The following is a 20,133-nucleotide window of genomic DNA, read 5'->3' as shown; positions in this document are numbered from 1 at the left end:
TTCCAAACTCCTCCTCCCCTTTCTCACCCCATCTAGATTATCAGACCCCCCCCCCCCCCCCCCCCCCACTGAAGATGGTATATGGAGGATGAAAGCTCAGCCTCAGGAAGGTCTCTTCCAAGCTGGGACCCAGGAGCCACAGGATCAACAGCTGCAATGCAGGCACCAGAACAAGTAAACAGGGTGGGTCCCCGCCCATTGCCAATTCTGCTGCCCAGGTGCCACCTGGTGGTGGTAAGCAGTAAGTGGGTAACAGGAAAAGGATGGCCATTTGTTAGAGGAAGTGTCTAAGTGAGGAGAGTACCAAGATTTCCTGGATTTGCAATCTGCATTTATATGTAAACTACAATTGCCCCCTAGGGGAGGCAGAGGGTTGGATGTGGTAATCTGGTCCCAGCCCACTCTCCAAGATGGAAGGGGCAACAGGATTTGAGGAAATTTCCTCTGTATTATTCCTTGCAGGTTACTGCAAAGTAGTGGTCCCATTGTTGGATGGCTCTATCATTAGAACTTTCATACCAAGTCTGGAGTCAGACTGCCTGAATAGATTCCTGGCTCCGTTCTTTAATAGTTGTGGAACCCTCGGTTAATTACCCTCTTTAAGCCTGCTTTCTCCTGGGCAAAACAGGCACAAAAATAGTACCCATCGTGTCAATAAGAGATTGCATGTAAAGTGCTCAGCACAGTGCCTTGGCTTATATTGAGTACTCAGTAAATGTTAGCTATTATTCTACAACTCCGTTTATTTCTTATGCAGCAACGTAGGACCTTTTCTCCATTGGGCAGCCCTTCAAATATCTGAAGACATCTATGGGGTCTCCCCCTAGTCTTGTCAATTTTTCTCACCTATTCCACTGATTTGTCAACGGCCCCCTTTAAAAACTACACTTAGAAGAACACACAATGCTGTAGGAGTGGTTCCACTCAGACATGGTAGAACTGCTATATTTACAATGCATGACTATGGTTACCTTTATGGAGCTCTTAGAAAGGTGCCTAGAACACAGCAGACTCTTTTTATGAACTGACATATTATGAGGACTAAGATTTTAATTTTTTGTAGCCAGTTGGAAGTCCCGTGTTGTTCTCATGTGAATTAGTGCTAATGTAGATCTCTGCATTTGCTCCTCAGACAGGCTCAAGCAATTTTTTAGGGGGAGGGTCAATCAAAATCATCCAAATTGACCCCTTGGATTAGTCAATCCAAGTTACAGACACTTTCAGTATCACCTAGTACTTCCTTGTGTTACTGTTGATAACAGGGCTTCTCATACTTTTATACAAGTTAAAAAAAACAAAACACATAGCCCTTAGCTATATCACGGGAGACTAGAGATTTCTCTAACATGAATGGACTAATCAACATTTACTAGGCACAAATGTTCAGTTTTGATTCCACCAAACTCTACTATTAATTAGCCCATAATTATTCTCATTTCTGCAATGACTTAGCAGGTACGAAATGACCTGGGATCACAGCTAGGAAATGGTGCTCTCTTGTTGGAGACAAACAATCTCACAAAACACCAACATCAGACAAGGGCACTGAGCGACTGTGATGAAGTGAGGCAAAAAGACAAGACCACTTCATAATTTTGTTTAAGCACAAAACAAGGTCAGTATGCAAATTCAAAAATGGCAAACATCCCCCTCTCCCAGCCAAGTGATTGCTGCTTCATTACCAATTACAGCTTCAGCTTCACTTTAGTTGGCCCTTTTCCTAGATAAGATACCCAATCATAGAATTATCCCTGCTTCCCTGACAGCACCGAATCCTTGAACCTTCCCCAAAATCACTTAACCAAAGCCCAAGTCCTGTAAGTTCTCTCTAACACCCTCTTGCTAAGACACCATGGTTCCCCATAGCATGTTCCCTCCATCACTGCAATGAGCATTAAACCCAACTTGTTCAACTACGTGTGCATTCCTGGTGGTCTTTAACAGGAGTATGTTAATAAAGGACATACAATGTCTAGTTTCCCAAGTCTACCTCTTTAGGCAAAGACAAAATAAAGTCAGTCAGGATTTGGCTGGGATGAGTTCACGCTGGTATCTATGATCACATTTTTCTCTAAATGTTCATAAACCATCTCTTTTAATAATGCAAAATTGTGCCAGAAAACCAACATTAAGCTTATCAGTGTGGCTTCTAAAATCCACAAACATTTCAGTATTTGCCCATTTTTGGTCTTTAGGCCCATTCTTTTTTTTTTTTTTAAATGACCGGCCTTGACCTACCTAGCCCATCTCCAACCCCAGGTGTAACCTGAGTGATCAACCAGACAAGAGAGCAAGAGGTAGAAGGAGACATGATGGGGGAGCAAAACCCAGGATCGCTTTCTCTACCCGCACATCCACTGTCTCATTAAACTAGACACCTGAGTTGTTTCCCCTACATCAGCCATGAGCTGAGGAGGAGCTGAAGTTTGGCTACTGGGGCCCTTGGCTTTACTGACTCTTAATTGGATTTAAAACTTCTGTGGTCCTATGTGGAGGCAGAGGGAAGAAAGGGATGAACTCTGAGGCTTGTGTCCCCAGAAGAACTCTCCTTTTCCCAGCACCTCCCAAGCCTTGAAGGCTTAAGGCATTGGTTACTAAGGAAGGGATGGAGTAAGAAGGACATTAACTGCCATCAAGAACTCAGAGAGCAACCACCACCTGCCCTGCTGTTTGAATAAGGGAAGGATCTGTCAATACATATCCCATTCCCATTTCCCAGAACATCCACCCTCCTTAGTACCCGCCCCCCTAAATGACCCTAGGAGCCCTGGTTACTAAGGCAACCTGGGAATAGTACATGCACATAGAAACCAGAACAGATGGGACTATTTTTAAACTAGACTAGATGGCTCCAATGCTTTTACCCCACAAAGTGCCTTCCCCAAAGCCCCATTTGGTCTTGTTCTGGGTCCCTACCCATCTTCACTGGCTTCCATCCAACCTTACCCAAGCTATGTGAGGGTGGGGTCTTTATCCCATTTTGGCATGACATCTATTTACTGCTCCCATATTCCACACAGAATATCTAAGCAAATTTTTACTGCCTCCATTTGTTAAAAATAATTGTTTTTTTATTTCTTTGGAAAGTGGTGGGCCCTGCCCTATGGATTTCCAGGCCAAGCCAAGGTAATGAATGCTCCCCTAGTCTCTGGGCTGGAGTACTATGGTCCCCGCCTTCCCACGGGCCTGGGAGCAGTTCCTGTATTGTCCAACTCAACTAGGCCCCAAATTGTCTGAAGGCTCCTATCAGGCCTTCTCTCCTAGCCACCCACTTCCCAATCTTTCCTGGCTTTCCCTCTAGGCAGGGTATTTTTTTCTTCCAAAGCCAGTGCTGGAACCTGTGCTGTGCAGAAGAGAGGACAATACCAGGGATGTCCCCAACTTCCCATCAGGGGACATACAGCCCCTTAGTCCTTCCTCTCTGCTGGCTTCAGTCTGTACTCCTATGCAAGCCCCCTCTGTGAGGCTTGAAGGAAGATGGACAAGAGGACCCTCATAAAGGGGAGGTGAGAAAAAACACACCAGCCCAACCCTTTCTCAGAAGACAACTCCTTGTAGTCTCTTGTCCTAGTTCTTGAGTGAGCCCTTCAGACAGGGCCTGGGAGGGCTAGGCGAGTGGGTGAGTAAAGGGCCCCTCAACCCCAGCCCTGGGAGGCTATACCAGAGGAGTATCCATTAGGCCCATCAGTGTGGCATGGCTGTGATACGCATGCTCTGGGAAGCGATGGGGTAAGTCACCATGGGAGTGGTGGTATGGCTCATTGTGATTCCTGCCAAAGGTTGGGCCATCGATACAGCCACAGGGGCCACAGGAGCCACAGATACAGCCACAGGAGCCATGGAGACAGGTGGGGGTGCCATTCCCTGGGCAATTGTTTGAGCCAGAGCAGCTGACAGTGGTGTGATCTCTGGGTTCAAGTGTGGGGGTGGGGGTGGTGGAGCAGCAGGAGGTGCAGCATTAGTTGGGGGAGCAGCTGGAGCTCCAGCAGGGGCCACCAGTTCTTGCTGGGACACAGGTCGAGGCTGTAGAGCCTGGCTGCTGAGAGTAGTGTGAGTCTGGGCAATGCCATGGTTAAAAGTGGCAACAGTGCCCACGGTGGGGGCCAGAGTCTGCTCAGTCGCTGGTGCAGTGGAGCTCAGGGTCATGACCTTGGCCTGATTGCGGAACTGAGCATTTTGTTCCAGCAGTACCTCATTGGTGGCCAGCAGGTTGCTGACCTGCTTCTTTAGCTCTTCTACCCGCTTCCTGAGCATGGCATTCTCCTCCTCTAGCAGCCTGCACTCTACCCCTCGGGGTGGAGCCAGGCTATATTCGTATGATTCAAAATGGGGGCCATCTGGGGGGCAGCATCCACCTCGCCGGCGCTTGGGGCCTGGTTCATGATCCTCAAAGCCCCTGTCAGGGAGGTCGTAGATATCATAGAGATCATGACGTCGTCCTGGGGGGACTGGGCCTGTTGAGCCCCCACCACCAGTGCCTCCTCCACCCCGAGCATCAAACTCAAAATCCCGTTGCAGGTGACGGAACTTGCACTTGGCTCCTCTCTGGCAGTCACCCTTGAGAAAGTCACGGCAGATAGGGACCTCCTCCTTGCCATTTGGTAGGTCAGCCGGTGAAAGGCCCAGGCCGGCCGCTACTTTCTGTCTCAGCCGAGGGGGAAGCTCTCCCGTCTTCTTATAGCCATCCTCATCCTCCTTGGAGCCATGGATGAATCGGCAGTTTGGGCGACTACACTCCTTGTTCTGGAAATCATGGCAGAAGATGAACTCATTTTTGCTCACTCCCAAGTTGGACACTTCACTCATGTCTGGATGGCGATAGCGGCAACGCTTGCCTCGCTTGCATACGTTCCTCAGGAAGTCTCTGCAGATGGCATCTGAGCTGGCCCCGCCACTGCCTGCTCCTGTCCCACTAGCTTCCTCGCTGCCACCGCCTCCAGGGCCTCCACTGCTGCTCCCAGTGCCGTTGGCATAGCTGTCCCGGTCAGGCATCCTGGTCCCCCCCAACTCAGGGCTTTCTTCCTTTTCTTGCCACCCTTGGTGACTGCTAGGAAAGAGAGGAACTGTGTCAAACAGGAGTCCTCCAGAGAGGCCACACTCTTCCCAACTATAGAGCAGGCACTCCAGCAAGAGGCAGGCTAAAGGGGCAGTGGCTTTGGAGATGGAGAAATTAAGGGATGAGAATTCTGCCTGGACTGGCTGGCTTCTCAGAAGTCCCTCCCAGGCCCTTGTGCACCTGGCCTGGGGCAGAATGATTCACACTTGCCTGGCTAATGGTGGAGGGAGGGAGCTGGGGTGAAGCCACCTCATCTCACTAACGATGACAGGCCAAGGAGGGGGCAGGGAGAAAATAGCGTTGGATTTTATTTCTCCTTCTGAACTGACCTTATTAAAGGTGTGGAAGTGAAATGAAAACTGCTGTTGGTGTCTGAATACGCTGGAGGAGACTGGGAATAGTGGCCAAGATGGGCTGGTGAGCTACTAGGGCTGTGAGTAATGGGATGCTGGTGACAAAACTTCCCTTAAACCCCTCTTCCATGGGATCTCAGGAGAGGGCTCTGTGAAGCAGCAGATCTTTAGACCTCAGGATATCCTGAGTGAAGAGACTGGTGTCACCAGCTTAAGGGCAGTCCCTAAACTTGTCATTTTTTAGTATTCTCTCCTAGCTCACCACCACTCTCAACCGCAGCATGGGCAGCCCTTTCCCCTGCATTTCAAGGGAACAGTTCTACAGCTGGAATCTCCACTTACAGGCCCCGAAAGGACAAAACCATTTGTGGCAAGGTTAAGGCAGAAGGAAGGAGTTAATTTCACAGAAACAAGTGACCTTTCTTTCTCCATTCTATACATCCCTCCTACCTCTCCCTAAGAAGATCCCACTGACATCAAACCACACCGTTCCTCACCCCCATTGAAGATCTTTATTTATAAACTCTGTAAAAGCTTTTCAAGTCTCCTCTTTCCCAAGAGAGCTCTGGAATATCATCAGCCCACTGCCTGGGTTCTAGCCCTCCCCTCTCTCCACCCCCAACAAGACTCGGAGTCCCAGCTACCACGTGTCTGACCTCTGAAGCCTTTCCTAGACAGTGTTCAGGCTCCCCCTGCTGTTCACATAGGAAAACTTTATACTGTTTCCTCTGGAGCACAAGGGAATCTTTCCAATTTCTTTGGCCTGGATCTCCCCCCAACCTCCACCTCACTACCTTGACTTTGCCTTTAGATTTCCCTACAATGAACCGACCACACAAGAGGCCAGAATTACAGGAGAATCTGTAAAAGAGGGGTCCTCTTCTTCCAAAGGAAAGTAGCAGTCCCAGAATAAGAGAAACAAGGGAAAGAGTGGTAAGAGAGAAGATACAAACTTCTACAACATGGGACGTGAGCCGGTGAAAAATAAATGCCGTCTACTCAAGCCTGACCCATGTTGCAAGTCCCACCAGACGCAGACAATCAGATATGGTACTGTACTCCTCCCCACCCAACTCTCCCAGGATTGTTCGATACCTGAGGTAGCTCAGGTGAAGTCCGGGGCTCCTGTGGGTCTCCACCTCCACATCACTGCTGGGTTCTGAACAGGAAAAAAACAGAGACTTGGGTGGGAGAAGGGATAAGAATGAAGGACCGTGGGGTGGTTGTTAAAGAAAGAAACCTGACAAAACGGCAAGAGCTCTCGGCACATCAAGCTTTCCTCAGGGTTCGAACTGAACTTCACCTGTCAAAGGGACAAGTTGCCAGTAAGAAGAGTAACGGATAGAACTAATTGGAGAGCCTAGGAAGACCGGTCGGAAAATCAGTCCTGAGTGAACAAAAGGTGAGGGGCACCCTGCCCCAAGATGAAGGAGAATGTGGGGATCAGAGCCCGGCCTAGAGTTGGGGTTAGGAACTCCGAATGGGGAGCCTTGCGAGGGCAGCGCCTGACAGTGCAGTGGGATGACAGAGTAGACTTGGGGGCGGTGATTATGACGCTTCGCAACACCCCAGAGTTTGCGAAAAAAGTCCTAGGAGTTTCCCGCGGGAAGTCTTCTAGCTTGGCAGGCTATGTGCGGTGCCGCCGGAGCTCAGCCCGGGCCAGGCGAACAGGACTCTAAGGGAGCACCAAGTGAAGCGGGGAAGGGGACTCCAGGTGACACCACGCTGAGGGGATGGGCAGGGCTGTGACGTCACGGAGCTGGCGTTTGCTCGCGAAGCGGGGTCAGTCAGAAAAGGGTACCGGCCCTGGGGCGTGAGGAAGAACCGTCTCGGCCCTGGGGGGCCTTGTGTAGCCCGGCCGAGCCCAGCCGCTGGGCCGGCCCCGACTCCTCCCCTCCGGGCGCGGCCTCCACCTAAGCCTCCCGCCTCCCTCACCTGCCGCCGCCGCCGTAGTTGCTGCTGCCGCCTGCCGGTCCTCTAGCTTCGACAAAGAGCCGCCTACCCTATCGCCCTTCCGCTTCCTGCGGAAGAAGTGTCGCGCTAGCCACCAAACCCGGAACTATACTCTATGGTGTGCGGAGTACTTGCGCGCCTAGCCGCAGGAAGCTCCCAGCAAGCTTTGCGTGTCACCATGGCAACCCGACCCAACAGCACAGCAGAGCCCAAACTTAGCTTGGTAAAGCAAGCCTAGAAGCGCAGTGGAGATGAAATCACCGTTTGCCGCAACTTGCCCGCGACCACCTTGAAACCTGTCCCCTGGGGTGTGCCACACCCTTTCCCACCCAATGCTCCAACTCCGAGGGGCGGATCCCACACCCCCTGGCTACAGCGCATGCAGCTTGCTCGCCATTCTCTACATGCAGCACCGGGCAGTCAGAGGGCCGACAGTCTCCCAAGAGACTCCCCAGCTTACGGACCCATAAAAACCACAGAATAGACACGACGATTTTTTTCTTCTGCTACGACAGCAGAAGAGATGATTTATTGTACACGTGTTACATTCAGCCACGATCGAGAACGGAACTAGTCCAGAATGTCACAGGTCCAGGGCAAAGGACCAAAGGGACTGCTTGGTAAGAGCAAGGTGGGTCTCTCAGAGGTGGTCGCGGCGATCAGATGGCGATGGATGTTCTACATCCACTGAGACAAGTTCTTGACAGTGGGCATGCAGTCCAACAATTTGTACCAGCGTCCCTGGCCTCTGGCTTCCTTTTTTCTGCTCCTGTGGCTTCCACGGGTGCACAAACTAGCGGTTTACTTGGACCTCTGTCTCATCTTTCTTCTTTTGCGCTTCAGCCTGAAAAGCAGACACGGGAATACACCTCCTGCCCACAAACCCGAGTTCAGTCTTTCCCTCCCCTCTTAAATGTGAATACAGGGGGTGGTAAAATGAACAAGCATAATGGTTTTATCGTCCCTGGCTCTGGCAAGCCAATGCTCATTAAGGATTTTCACTCAAAGTTCTTTTAGATTTCTAAACCAGATGTTCTTCCCAAGTTTTGTCCAAGACGTGCTCCACCTCCCACCTCCTGTGCTGGCAAAGTCTCAACATACCTCCGCATTCGCTTCTTCCTCCACTGGCAAATCAATCATAACCAGACACACAAAATAAGAATAAAACAAGAGATCATCAGTTTTAGTAACAGGTTTAGGTAGAGATGTGAAGAGCATTACTTAGAACCAAGCAGTTGTTGCCCTAGTGTGAGGGCTTAGTTGCAGTAACCTGATCAACAATTTGGACGCTCCCCGCCCCGGCACCCCCGACGTAAGCCCGAATCCCGCGTGCGCTTCTACTTCCGCCCTCTCCCCACAGCACTTACCCACCACCTCGTCCCCAAACTATCCTTCCTCTCCCAGTAGCCCTTGGGCACCCTCGAGAACCCCGCGTTTTGAGAACCATGGCGGAACCCCTTTCCTAGGTCTCCCCGCGAACTCCTACAGTCTAAATTCAATGCCAGGGACTGCTTACCTTGGCTCTCATGGCGTGGAGGTTTCTACGGATAAAGAGAAAAAGACTACAGTTAGTTTCCTGTAATGATGATAAGTGCAGAGATCAGATGTTAATGGATTGTACGCAGCATCCGAACACAACAAGCACTAACACTCACCGAAGAAGATGGCGCTAAGGCCGAGAGAGCGCTCAGGGCCACCTACGGGTATTTAAGAGAGCGCTCAGTGTCGTCACTTCCGCTGTCTCGCCCTTTCCTCGGGGGCGCGGCTGCCCAAGGGAAGTAACAAGGGCCTTCTGCGCCGGTCAGGTACATGATAAGTGATTGAGTTAGGAGTTCTCTTAGAGAATAGTATTTTGAATTTGGGTTACAAAATTCCCCTTTTCCTAGTCTTATTATGAAGACATTATATTACTTAAACGTGAGCACATATTTCTAATACGGAACCTAGAGGTGCAGATGAGCAAAGGATAGCGACTTCCGTTTTCCCTCTCATTGCTCCATGGGAGTCGTAGTTTCCTGACGGCACCCTCCATTTTACTATGGATAAGTGCGGACGGTACCAACATTTCTGACTTGTTTTACCGGTTTACTTATTTTCTAAGTCAAATTGCTGCAGGGAGATTCGATCTTGGAACTTCTAAAGGTCCTAAGATTCCAGAACGTGGAAGAAGGTAAAATAGGAAGTCGAGAAAGCTGTCGTACTACAAAAACCTTTGTGACTGTTTAAGATATTTTTTCCTAGAAAACTGTGGTCTCTCCCTACAATGCCTGCGGCAGAATTTCACTAGATTCCTGGCCACAATGCATCTTGTTCAGAAAATACTTAAGTGATTCTCCCTATACCTAGGGGTAAAGATCAAACCAATGGCCAGAGGGAGAGCAAGATCGTCTGTCTTCTCCAGGGCAAGAATGATATTTGGTGTCACGTTAAAGAACTTCTCAGTCTCACGGTATGGTCAGGTCAGAAGCACCCAGAAAATAAATGCCCACAAATCTGGTTACAAGAAACTTGAGTTGTGAAAGATGAAAAAGAACCCTTAACCATAGACTTCACCTTACTCAATTTAACATAACTGTAAGGCTTTTGGTTATAATCCCTTGTTTGGTGGTTTCCCTTTCTAACATAAAGTATTTCACCTTTTTAACTCAAAAAAACCTTTCTTTAAATTTAGGGCCTTCATTCCAAGTGCTTAAGTAGTTCTAGTATTGTCACCATCAGAATATAACACATTCTGAAAACAAAAACCCTAGCAGAGTTATTTTATATCAAGTCCACCAGGATTTCACCTGTTGATTGCCCACCAGTAAATAAGCTCTTATGAATGGACCTGTGTTGTTTTGTTCAATATAGTATCTCCAAGTCAGCAATGCCTCACACACGATATTCAAATCTAATAAATTATCCATCCAATCTCAGGCTGGCCCTGAAAGATTGGATAACAATGAAGGCATTCTTCCTGGCTTCCTAAATCAAGAAAAACACTTGCGACTTATTTTTGCAGTACACATTCACTGTTCTAGTCCTGAACACAAGTGTCAGCAGTAAGGCGCATTTTTACTGTAGAAAATAAAATGATGGGGCTGGCCCCGTGGCCAAGTGGTTAAGTTCGTGCATTCCGCTTCAGCAGCCCAGGGTTTCGCTGGTTCAAATCCTGGGGGTGGACCTAGCACCGCTGATCAAACCATGCTGGGGGAGCATCCCACAGAGCAGAACTAGAAGGACCTACAACTAGAATATACAGCTATGTACTGGGGGGCTTTGGGGAGAAGAAAAAAAAAAAAGATCGGCAACAGATGTTAGCTCAGGTGCCAATCTTAAAAAAAAAATTTAATTAAATCACAAGCTGCCATAGAAAATTTTAGTATATGTTAATTCAGAAGATTCAGGATTTATGTCTTCCCCAACCCAAAGTGTTTTAGAAAGGGAGAATATGGCAAGATAGAAAAACAGTTCCAAATGGTCACCACTTCCACTAACACTCCCCCACCTCCATCAAATAAGAGCAGCATACAAAGGCACATGATTATGAGCAAATTCAAATTTATTTTAACGCCATGTCATTTCCAATGTGTTTAAAAACCTTATAAGTTAGCAGGAGCCCTAGTTCCCTGGGACAGCATGCCAGAGGTACTGAAATTCGTCACCTTTCTCTCCAAACCCCTAGCAAGTCATCCAATCCAAGTCCATAGCTCCAGAAAGCCAGGAGGTGTCTCTTCAGTCAGTCTGCTCCTCTGGTTCCTGGTCTTTCTTTCAAGGGAGAGGGGTCAAAATACTTCAAACAGGGAACAAAACCAGAGTTGAGCTTCCAGCTCAGGTTTGTAAGATGGAGCAAGGGAAGACCCCATTAACTCCAAAGAAGTGGACAAGGTTGAGATGGATTACTTCTTTACAGCTTTGTGGAAAAAAGAAAAAAAAAGTCCTGTGGAACAAAAATGACTAAAAAGATTTACAAATGAGGATCCATTTGATAGATGAGAATCCCTTGGTAAATGCAGGCTCCAGCTCCTAAAAATGGGAGGGGCCTGATCAGACAGCAGAGATCAGAAAAGGAATCTGTCACATGTGAATAAAAACAATCTGAAGAACAGCTCCTCTCTATTTTGAGGCCAGATAAAATACTTGGGGAGAGTGGGAAAAGAGAACAAACCCCAACAAGATGGGAAAATGCTGACATCGGAGTGGTATAAAAAGATTTCAGCTGAGTTTTTAGGGGTGGTGGCTACTTGAGCCTCCTCCCTGTTCTGTTGTAGGGCCATAAACCTTGACCGAGCAGATAGTAGAAAAAGGCTAGAAAGAGGGGCTTGAAGACGATGGATTTTGACTCCTGATTTTATTATTCAATTTCTCTTTTCTATTTAAAGTAGTCTTCGGTGGCTGGGAAGCCTGGCCTCCCAAGACCAGAGTCAGTTGGAGCTGGTTGTTGTTGGAAGGGGGTTGGGTTGGGGGACTGGGATGGGGGCAGGGAGATCCCGCTCTGCTGGCGGTCCTGGGTGGAGAAGACGAACTGCACTTCACAGAGCCTGGGGTGTGGTGGGAAGGGGATGAGGCAGGAGCAGCAGATGGGGAGACGGGACCCACCTCAGTCCCCAGCTTCATTCTCTTCTAATGTTTCCCCACTGGTGGCATTCTCTGCAGTCTTGGAGGCCTATATTCATGGAAAGGAGAGGAAGAAGACTTGTCAGTTTCCAACTACTTGGGGACAAAACGCCTTAATTTTCCAGGTCAGGGCTGAGAAGGGGGAAATAAGGATATACAGAAATCTATACCCCCACCATGACCCGGGAAGGCAGAATAGAGGGATCACGTTGGTCCTGCCAGAGAGGGATGACTGTAACACACCTTCTTTTTTTTCTTTTTCTGGGTTTTCCGACTTGCAGAACTCTGTAGGAGGGCCTGGAAAACAGGAGGAAGAAGGAAAACAAATTTGGAGGAATATGGAGGAAACGCAAAGTCTCACTCTCAATATTGTAGCTCTTTTCAGGACTTGGCTGACATTCAGTCCTCACTCCCAGGATAGATGCCACTTGCTCACCACTTTCATCCCACACTAACCTTGAGCTCTGCGTCCTGGACCTCCATCTCAGACTTGTAAAGGTCAGGCTCAAAGGGACCACTGGTTATCCGCATGGGGCCATTGGGCATGAGCAGAACTGTAAATTTAAACTGGGCAACAAATTCACCTATGGGAGAGAGGAAATGTTTTGATAAAATGTTCCCTTGTCATACTCTTGTCTGTAAGCTATAGGGAGGAGGGGACCATATAACCAGGGGCTGCGAACTGAAACTCTCTTCTCAGAACTCACCCTCCTTCTCATAGAGAACATTAAACGGCTGCAGCAGTTCGTGTTTGGCGCACTCCACCACGCCCATCCGGGCCTTCTTCTCATCTTCAAACGCTCTGGGTAAGGGAAGACAAATCCAGGTGCCCTTAACTCCCTATCTCGTCTGACCATTTTGCTCATGTTTTTAAATAGCTCCTACCCTCAGGCAGAAATCACGCTTAGGATGGCTCTTTTACATTACCTTTAATGAGAGGGAGATGGGGAGAGGGAGAGAACCTGTGCATGCAGGCTAGCGCTACAAGTCTAGGCAAGGGGCGGGGGGAGAGTGTTCCCGGGTGTGTGGTCTGTGAGTCAGACTGGTTCCAAGTCCAGTCCTTGCTGAGTGCAGTGGTACCTTAAAGTAAATGGCATAGCATCAAAACGCCTTTCGACCTCGCTGAAGAAGGCACGTGAAGTTTTTATTTTCAGGCCATATTGCTTAGAAGGATCTCGTTTGTAAATGGTGGTTCTCTGTCCTGCATCCTTGGCCTAAAAGAGTAAGTTAGGTCACATCTGTTCTGGTGCTCTTGAAATACACCCTCAGTGCCCCCTCTTTTCTAGCTCTAGTAAACTCTCCTCACCTTGCCCTCTCCTGAGCTGATGAGAACATCCACAGCATAGACTTCATGTACCTCAAATTCAGCTTTTTCGTGGTCCTTCCTAAAAGGAAGAGAAAGGGAACCATAAAGAGCAATATGTAGTTCCTGGAGTTTGGAGTAGAAGGTGGACAAGATCAGGCTGGCAGTATGGAAGAATACATTGCTGACTAGTCTGGTATGGTGGAAAGGTAGGGTGGGATTGGCACCTACTTCTGCTGGTCTGTGGGATTCTGGATAATGGTTTTCTCTCCATCGATGACATGCTGCTTCAATTGGTGTGACAGCATACCTGTGGACAAGACAAAGCCTACGGCATCAGCCATCAAGAATCCCAAAAGGTTTCCAAATCCACCCACAGAAGTAGTTTGATGGGGCAGGCTACGGGAGCAAGTGCCTATCTATGGAAACCCAGGGCACTGAGGTTTTTGGCTTAGACTGTGCTAGAGTCAGATGGATTCTCAAGGAAGCAAAAGCCTTAACTCTGCTAGACCACTCATACTTAGACCCTTGACCCTGTCATCTGAGGTCTCACCTTCTATTGGCGTGCAATTAAATGAGTGGGCAACTTTGTTCCAGGCTTCTGTCACTTGTGTGTTCTAGAAGTACAAGATCAAATAAAAGGTGAGATACCAAGGGCTAGTAAGTTATCTACCATGAGAAGAAGCATCAAAGAACTGAGAGTTTTAATATCCTCCATCAAACACAATGATTCTTATTGTTTTTTCATTTCATAGCTCTCTCATCCCTACAACCTAACAATACTTTACACTTGCCTATCATTTTATAAAGCACTTTCACGAAGATTAGACAATTCTGGAAGGTGAATAAGGCAGATCTATATCCAGTCTAGAAGTCGAGGAAAATAAGGCTCAGAAAGGTTAAATGATTTGCCAGAGTTAAACCAGTTAACTGAAAGAAACTGGTATAAACCCAGGTTTTCTGACAAGTCCAGTGTTTATTCCACTACACCTGGCATTCCAACCTATTGAGAGGGAACAGCAAACTCTTATTTTCCCCTTCTTACCTCTTTCAAACATGATCTGATCCTCACCCAAGTTAGAGTTCTTAGACAAAAAAAAAGTGAATAATCACAGCTAATGTTAAACTATATGCTAGGTATTGTGATAATCACTTTACATAGATCATCTTAATTGTCACAACCTCCCTGTGAGAATAAGACACAATTTTATTTTTCCCATTTTACAGATCAGGAAATTTGAACTCAAAGTTATTTTTAAACAGTAAGGGGTGACAATAGGGTGAGAACTCAGAAAGTCTGATGTCACAGATATTCAATAACCACTACACAACACTACCTTCCAGTGAAGATACACAAAAGTATATAAATAGTAAAAAAAAAATCACTGTCCAGGGGGCCAGCCCCATGGCTGAGTGGTTAGGTTTGTCTGCTCTGCTTTGGCGGCCCAGGCTTTCACCACTTCAGATCCTGGACGCAGACGCAGCACTGCTCATCAAGCCATGCTGAAGCGGCGTCCCACATAGTATAGCCAGAGAGACCTACTAGTAGAATATACAACTATGTACGGGGGGGCTTTGGGGAGAAGGAAAAAAATAAAAAATAAAATAAAAATAAGATTGGCAACAGATGTTAGCTCAGGTGCCAATCTTAAAAAAAAAAAAAAATAACTGTGCAAATAGTAGCTAACACAAGTGCTTACTATGTGCCAGGCACTATTCAAAGTGCTCTATGACAGCTCTGTGAAGTAGGTGTTATAAGGAAACAAAGACAGAGGTTTAAGTAAAAATGATGCAATTAAATAACGAGGATGAAGTACAAATTGATGAAAAGTGTGAAGAATAAGAGCACAGGAAAGGAGAGAAAAACGAAGGACAATCTTGGGGCCAGCCCCGTGGCTGAGTGGTTAAGTTCACGTGCTCTGCTTCAGCGATCCAGGGTCTCGCTGGTTCGAATCCTGGGCTCGGATATGGTGCCGCTCAGCAGGCCATGCTGAGGCGGCGTCCCACATGCCAGAACTAGAAGGACCCACAAGTGAAAAAAATACTCAACTATGTACGGGGGGGCGGTTTGGGAGAAAAAGGAAAACTAAAATCTTAAAAAAAAAAAAAAAAAGGACAATTGTTTAGACTGAACCGGTCTTTTAAGTGTAGAAATTTAAGTGTAGAGAAGTGTCTCCACTGATAGTCTAACATGCTAAATTGTATTAGAGCATGAGAAGTTTTTGGTTTTTTAAAAAAATTTTTTTTAAGACTGGCACCTGAGCTAACAACTGTTGCCACTCTTCTTTTTTTTTTTTTCCTGCTTTTTCTCCCCAAATCCCTCCAGTACATAGTTGTATATTTTTTAGTTGTGGGTCCTTGTTGTTGTAGCATGTGGGATGCCACCTCAGCATGGCCTGATTGAGTGGTGCCACTTCCACACCCAGAATCTGAACCAGCAAAACCCTGTGCCACTGAAGCAGAGCACGCGAACTTAACCACTTGTCGACTGGGCGGCCCTCAGCGTGAGTTTATGATCCTTAGACTTCCCAATACTACCTCGCAAGGTACAGAATCAACTTTTGGCCTCTCTTTGCCACCTATTTACTGGTACTGTTATGATTTTTGTTTTATAAGCTTTTAAAGTTGAGTTTTTATTTCTGTGCTTTATTGTAAGCTATCTACCTCAAATTATTCTGGGGAAAGATGCACATCGAAAACATGAAAAAGGAAGGATCTCTATAGGCTCCACGAGGAGGGGACCATATGTCCAGGTGCACCAAGCATGGAACTGTCTATGGTAGGCACTCAGAGTTAACTGCTATTTAGTATTAAGCTTTTTAGCTCCTGCCTCTTCTCTTTCAGAAAATTTTCTAGCTAATTTTAAAATGCTGTTTGTTTTATAAGTGGGCTGTGGGTGAAGCTGGCAGTTCAATATAGAATAGCTATAGATGCCTAATGCATCTTTGGCTCTCTCAAGCTTTGGAGTAGAACTAAACAGCTTACCTGGTTTCCAGGTTTGACCAGGCGTAATGCAGCTTCAGCACAAAGGTGAGCTGCCTTAATGACATCTGCTTTCCGCCCTGTTACTTGGGTCCCCTGTAGATAAGGAAATGCAATCAGTGCCTTCCTGGAGAGCTCTTTAACTCAGCTGGTCATTCGGTTAATATCTCTGTGCCCATTACACAAGGCCGGGAAATAAACAGGAGAGAAAACACCCTTTTTCCTTTTATTTCTCTAAAGACTCTCTCAAAACTTAAGTGGTGGTAGGGGTGGCAGTAAGAAGCAAGCAGCAGTGTACCCTCCCCGACTTCCCACAGGTTGAACAGAGTTCAAAGCAGGCCACCTACCTGAGCTACGTCAACCACAAAAGTGTGAGCCACATTAGCGATGAAGCCATCCACATGGACCCCAAGGTCACTAAAAGGCAAGAGCAGAGCACAGCCATTAGCAACCGGCACTATGTAAATGCTTAGGAAAAAGACAAGTGCTCTAAAGTGGTTTAAGCTTACATTTTTACCAAGTCACCTTCCTTGAGAATGTAGTCCTGGTCGCTCTTCAAAGGGGAGAAGTGACATACACAGTTATTTACTGAAATGCTGGTGGGAAAGGCAATACCTGTAAAGACACAATCATCAGCCTTACTGCCTCGCTCTCTTGAAGCCCTGCTGCCTCTCAGAAAAATGGAAGTATTTTCTTCAGGGTCTCTCCCAAGTTTAATCAGTTTGGACTGGGGAGGAAACTACTTGGATCCCACTTGCCATTCCAAATTTCCAAATATCTCAACCACAGCTTGGGTAGGGGGTGGCATCATTACAATAAAACAAACAGGACTGGATAAGGGTCAAACTTGGGAAATTAGTGGTAACTGTTATTTACCTTTCTTCATTTCTTTTTCTTTCTTGAAAATTTTCCCTGTCTCTTCCATAATCATGGCGTCGCCTTTCTCACACAGGCTCAGTACCGACACACCTGAGCAGGATGCTTCCACCAAAGACCGAAGTACCCCTGGGGACAAAATCCCACCACGTCAGCCCTGCATGTGGCATCTAAATTATCATCCAAGCAATACCGAGAAGTTGGATTCAGAATTTCTAATATTCAGCCATTGCCCTAAGGCTGAAAGAGGGAACAAGTTTTGCCTCTTGGAATGTATCTACCTATAATCTCTAAATTTCTACCTTCCTTTCCTAAAATAAAAAAGTCAACACTCCCTTCCCTCCCTCATATAAGGTGACAACTGGCTACACACAATCTGTCTCCCTAGGCAAGGGAGACTTTCCAAACATGATGCCGCGCTGTGGGAGGACAGAGTTATGAACTTTAATGAGGTTCTCACTGAGGTATCACACTTCCAGGCAAAGCAGACTAGAAGAAATTTATAGGCGTTGGGGACAACAGGAAGGAGACATGGAAATGCTGACTCGAAGCTGATGCACTGTTAAATGCTACCTTCTTCCCTTCTCAGACACCCCAATTATGTTAGTAACTTCAATTTATGTAGACTTATTTCCTCATAAACAAGTGTATAATCCAAGGGGACTTAATCTAAGGTCCCTGGGCTTCAGCAGGCTCATAGCTTAGAGCTTTTAGCAGATCTCAAAGAGGTATTCCACCGAAAAGTTTCAAACTGGTATCTGGGATCACAAGTGCCTCAGAAGCCATAAACTGCAAGAAGAAAAAAAAGTTTTTTCTGATCCAAACCACTAACATAAAATACTAAAAAGTACCAAAAATGGAGTTACTATACTAAATGCCTGCAATGTTATAAAGCGTTGTTCTGTTCACCAGATACCAGATACCCTCTCCATGGCTCATCCTGAAGTTCCGGTTTGATTTCTGCAATCTAAGTTTTGGTGCTTCTTCGGAAGCATGAAAAACTCAGGTTTTCAGCCATAGAACTGAAGGCATCCTACATACTTATCTTTACTGCCAAACCATTTAAAAGCTCAAAGACAAGCATTTTCTGTCCTAACTGGGTTTTAAATTGGAAAGGTGAATTGGAAAGAGAGAAAACACAAAGTGAGACATCTGCTTAGAGTGGCAGGCAGCTGCTGAGAAAGACAGGGCACAGTCCTACTAAGAATGACCTCTAAGATCTAAAAACGAGTCCTCCCTTTTCAGTACTGTTCACAAGTTTGCCTAGTTGGGGTGAGGAGGACCTCAAAACACTCCTAAAGTTGTCAAGCCCCTGAGAACAATCAATTTGATGGCTAGGGTTATCTGCACATTGGAGGCAGTAATTAACTTCTAGAAAAGCCAAACGTATCTCTAAGAGTTGTGTTAGGAGCTCTAGGGGTGCCCGCCATCGGTCCCTGAGCTGGCCCAGGAGCAGAAGAGGGCTCCCATCAGAGAAAGAGTTGATGTACAGAACGAAAGACTACAGCAAAGCACGTGGTAGGGAAGCTGATGTCAGGGACCCTAATGAAGGAAGGGAGCCGGCGATCCGCACGGGGACCTGGCAACACGTGCCGGCTCGGCTCCTGACGCCGGGGAGCCGCGACAAAACAGAGGGGCGCTTCCGTCGCCAACAGCTGGGTGCTGCCTTTCGAGGTGGCCTCGCCGCTGCCAGAAGCAGAGGCGGCAGAGATCCAGACAGAAGGGTGAGGGGCAAGAGATGCGCCTTGCCTCCTTACGAACGGCCTTGGGTCCGAGCCGCCTGGCGGCCCCGCTCTGCGCTCTTCCCGGCCGCCGGCCCGCACCTCCACACGCTCCAGCCCAGGCCTGGCCGCTCAGGTCCCAGGCACGACCCAGCGTCTTCCCACCACGCCACCCCCAGCGGACCGGCGCGGGGCCCTCAGTAGCTCACTCCGCAGGACCCCACCGCTCCAGCCCCTCCAGGGTCAGCCCAGCACCGTCCCCTTCCCTATCCCTCTCAGCCTCGATCTCGGGACCCCTGAGGCCGCACTCACGGTTGGCGATGTCGCCCCCCATCTTATACTTGGTCACGACCAGGTCCTCGGCGATAGTTTGCTCCTGCTGCTCATCCTCGCCCGACATCTTCCCACCACCACCACCACTGCAGCTTCGTTCCCCGTGAGCCGCCGCCTCTGTCTTCCTTCCCAGCCGCAAGCTGTGGCTAGAGCCCCTACAATCCGCGAGGAGAGCGCGAGCAAAAGCGCGAGCAAGCAAGGGAGCGGGCGGGCGAGCGAGCGAGAGCGAGAAGCTGCGAGCGCGCGGGCTGAGGCGCAGGGCACGCTGGGACAACGAGTCCTTTCCACAGGCGGCTGCTAGGCGCCCTTGCGGACTCGTAAACTACAATTCCCAGCCTGCTTTTCGCACCCCTAAACCAGGCCCTGGGGCCTTGCCCTCCGAGGGCCTCGCACGCCGGAATCGCCAGGCACTCTGGGAAGGGTCAGGCTCCGGCGGGAAGGCGGAGCCGTTGGGGAGCGTGAGGCGAAGCGTGGTCTCTCCAAGAAAAAGTGTATCCACCAGGAGCGCCGAGCGAAACCCCGTAACGTAGGGGGGCGGGCTGAGGGAGAAGGGGCGGAGCTACGGCGGGGAAAAGAGTTTGGAGGCGGCCGGGCTGGGTGGAGCAGGGTGGAGCCGAGGCGAGTAGGGAGTGACTACACAAAGGGCGGGGAGGCTGGTCGCGCCCTTCGCCGGACCCCTGGAGCGACTGGCAGGACCGGCCCAGCCGGTCCAATAGTCCTCCGATGCTGGGAGAACCGGGAGGGGCAGAGCGCGTGTAGACCAAGAGTGCAAGGAGCAGGGACTCACTGGGCAACTAGACTCCGGAGGGATTATCCATTTACAGCCTCCCAGTCTAGAGGCTGGACTCCCACTGAAGATGGCACTGTTGGTCCAACAACTGGCTTTGATGGCACCTAAGGGAAGTGTTCAGAGCGTGACTTTTTAAAGAGATTAAGAGTCTTGAAACATGGGAGTTTTAG

At 48.3% G+C, this 20,133-nt stretch overlaps 2 protein-coding genes, 2 long non-coding RNA genes and 1 other non-coding gene across 9 annotated transcripts; 1 reads left to right on the top strand and 4 right to left on the bottom strand.

Annotated features, from left to right (window-relative positions):
* Positions 1-1,581: 1,581 nt before the first annotated feature.
* On the bottom strand, positions 1,582-7,686 carry ZC3H10 (zinc finger CCCH-type containing 10). Of its 4 annotated transcripts, none has more exons than XM_023643768.2 (3): positions 7,345-7,468; positions 6,505-6,568; positions 1,582-5,044 (listed from the first exon to the last, which is right to left on the bottom strand). In XM_023643768.2, exon 3 carries the CDS (start codon positions 4,990-4,992, stop codon positions 3,685-3,687), a length of 1,308 nt encoding a protein of 435 aa, XP_023499536.1. In that variant the 5' UTR covers positions 4,993-5,044; positions 6,505-6,568; positions 7,345-7,468; the 3' UTR covers positions 1,582-3,684.
* A 169-nt stretch (positions 7,687-7,855) lies between these two features.
* On the bottom strand, positions 7,856-9,128 carry LOC100059294 (uncharacterized). The gene is made up of 4 exons (NR_197798.1): positions 9,018-9,128; positions 8,879-8,903; positions 8,464-8,486; positions 7,856-8,206 (listed from the first exon to the last, which is right to left on the bottom strand). It is a non-coding gene; the product is annotated as an uncharacterized lncRNA (long non-coding RNA).
* Positions 9,038-12,541, top strand: LOC106783314 (uncharacterized). Its single transcript, XR_001381017.3, has 3 exons — positions 9,038-9,167; positions 9,709-9,811; positions 12,334-12,541. It is a non-coding gene; the product is annotated as an uncharacterized lncRNA (long non-coding RNA).
* On the bottom strand, positions 10,886-19,861 carry PA2G4 (proliferation-associated 2G4). 2 transcript variants are annotated; one of them, XM_070271630.1, is made up of 14 exons: positions 19,153-19,861; positions 17,120-17,248; positions 16,753-16,858; positions 16,591-16,660; positions 16,247-16,339; positions 13,815-13,878; positions 13,493-13,571; positions 13,265-13,343; positions 13,039-13,172; positions 12,666-12,760; positions 12,415-12,542; positions 12,202-12,255; positions 11,941-12,007; positions 10,886-11,367 (listed from the first exon to the last, which is right to left on the bottom strand). In XM_070271630.1, exons 1-13 carry the CDS (start codon positions 19,238-19,240, stop codon positions 11,942-11,944), a joined length of 1,185 nt encoding a protein of 394 aa, XP_070127731.1. In that variant the 5' UTR covers positions 19,241-19,861; the 3' UTR covers positions 10,886-11,367; position 11,941. The 2 variants fall into 2 exon arrangements, with proteins under 2 accessions (XP_070127731.1, XP_070127730.1); XM_070271629.1 differs by having other exon boundaries at positions 10,886-12,007.
* On the bottom strand, positions 12,384-12,504 carry MIR8973 (microRNA mir-8973). The gene has a single exon (NR_127979.1). It is a non-coding gene; the product is annotated as a microRNA mir-8973 (primary transcript).
* Positions 19,862-20,133: the final 272 nt, after the last annotated feature.

The sequence above is a fragment of the Equus caballus genome, chromosome 6, assembly GCF_041296265.1.
Source record: "Equus caballus isolate H_3958 breed thoroughbred chromosome 6, TB-T2T, whole genome shotgun sequence".
Taxonomy (NCBI): domain Eukaryota; kingdom Metazoa; phylum Chordata; class Mammalia; order Perissodactyla; family Equidae; genus Equus; species Equus caballus.
Note: the sequence above shows the minus strand (reverse complement) of the source record. Positions and strands in the feature narration are given on the sequence as shown.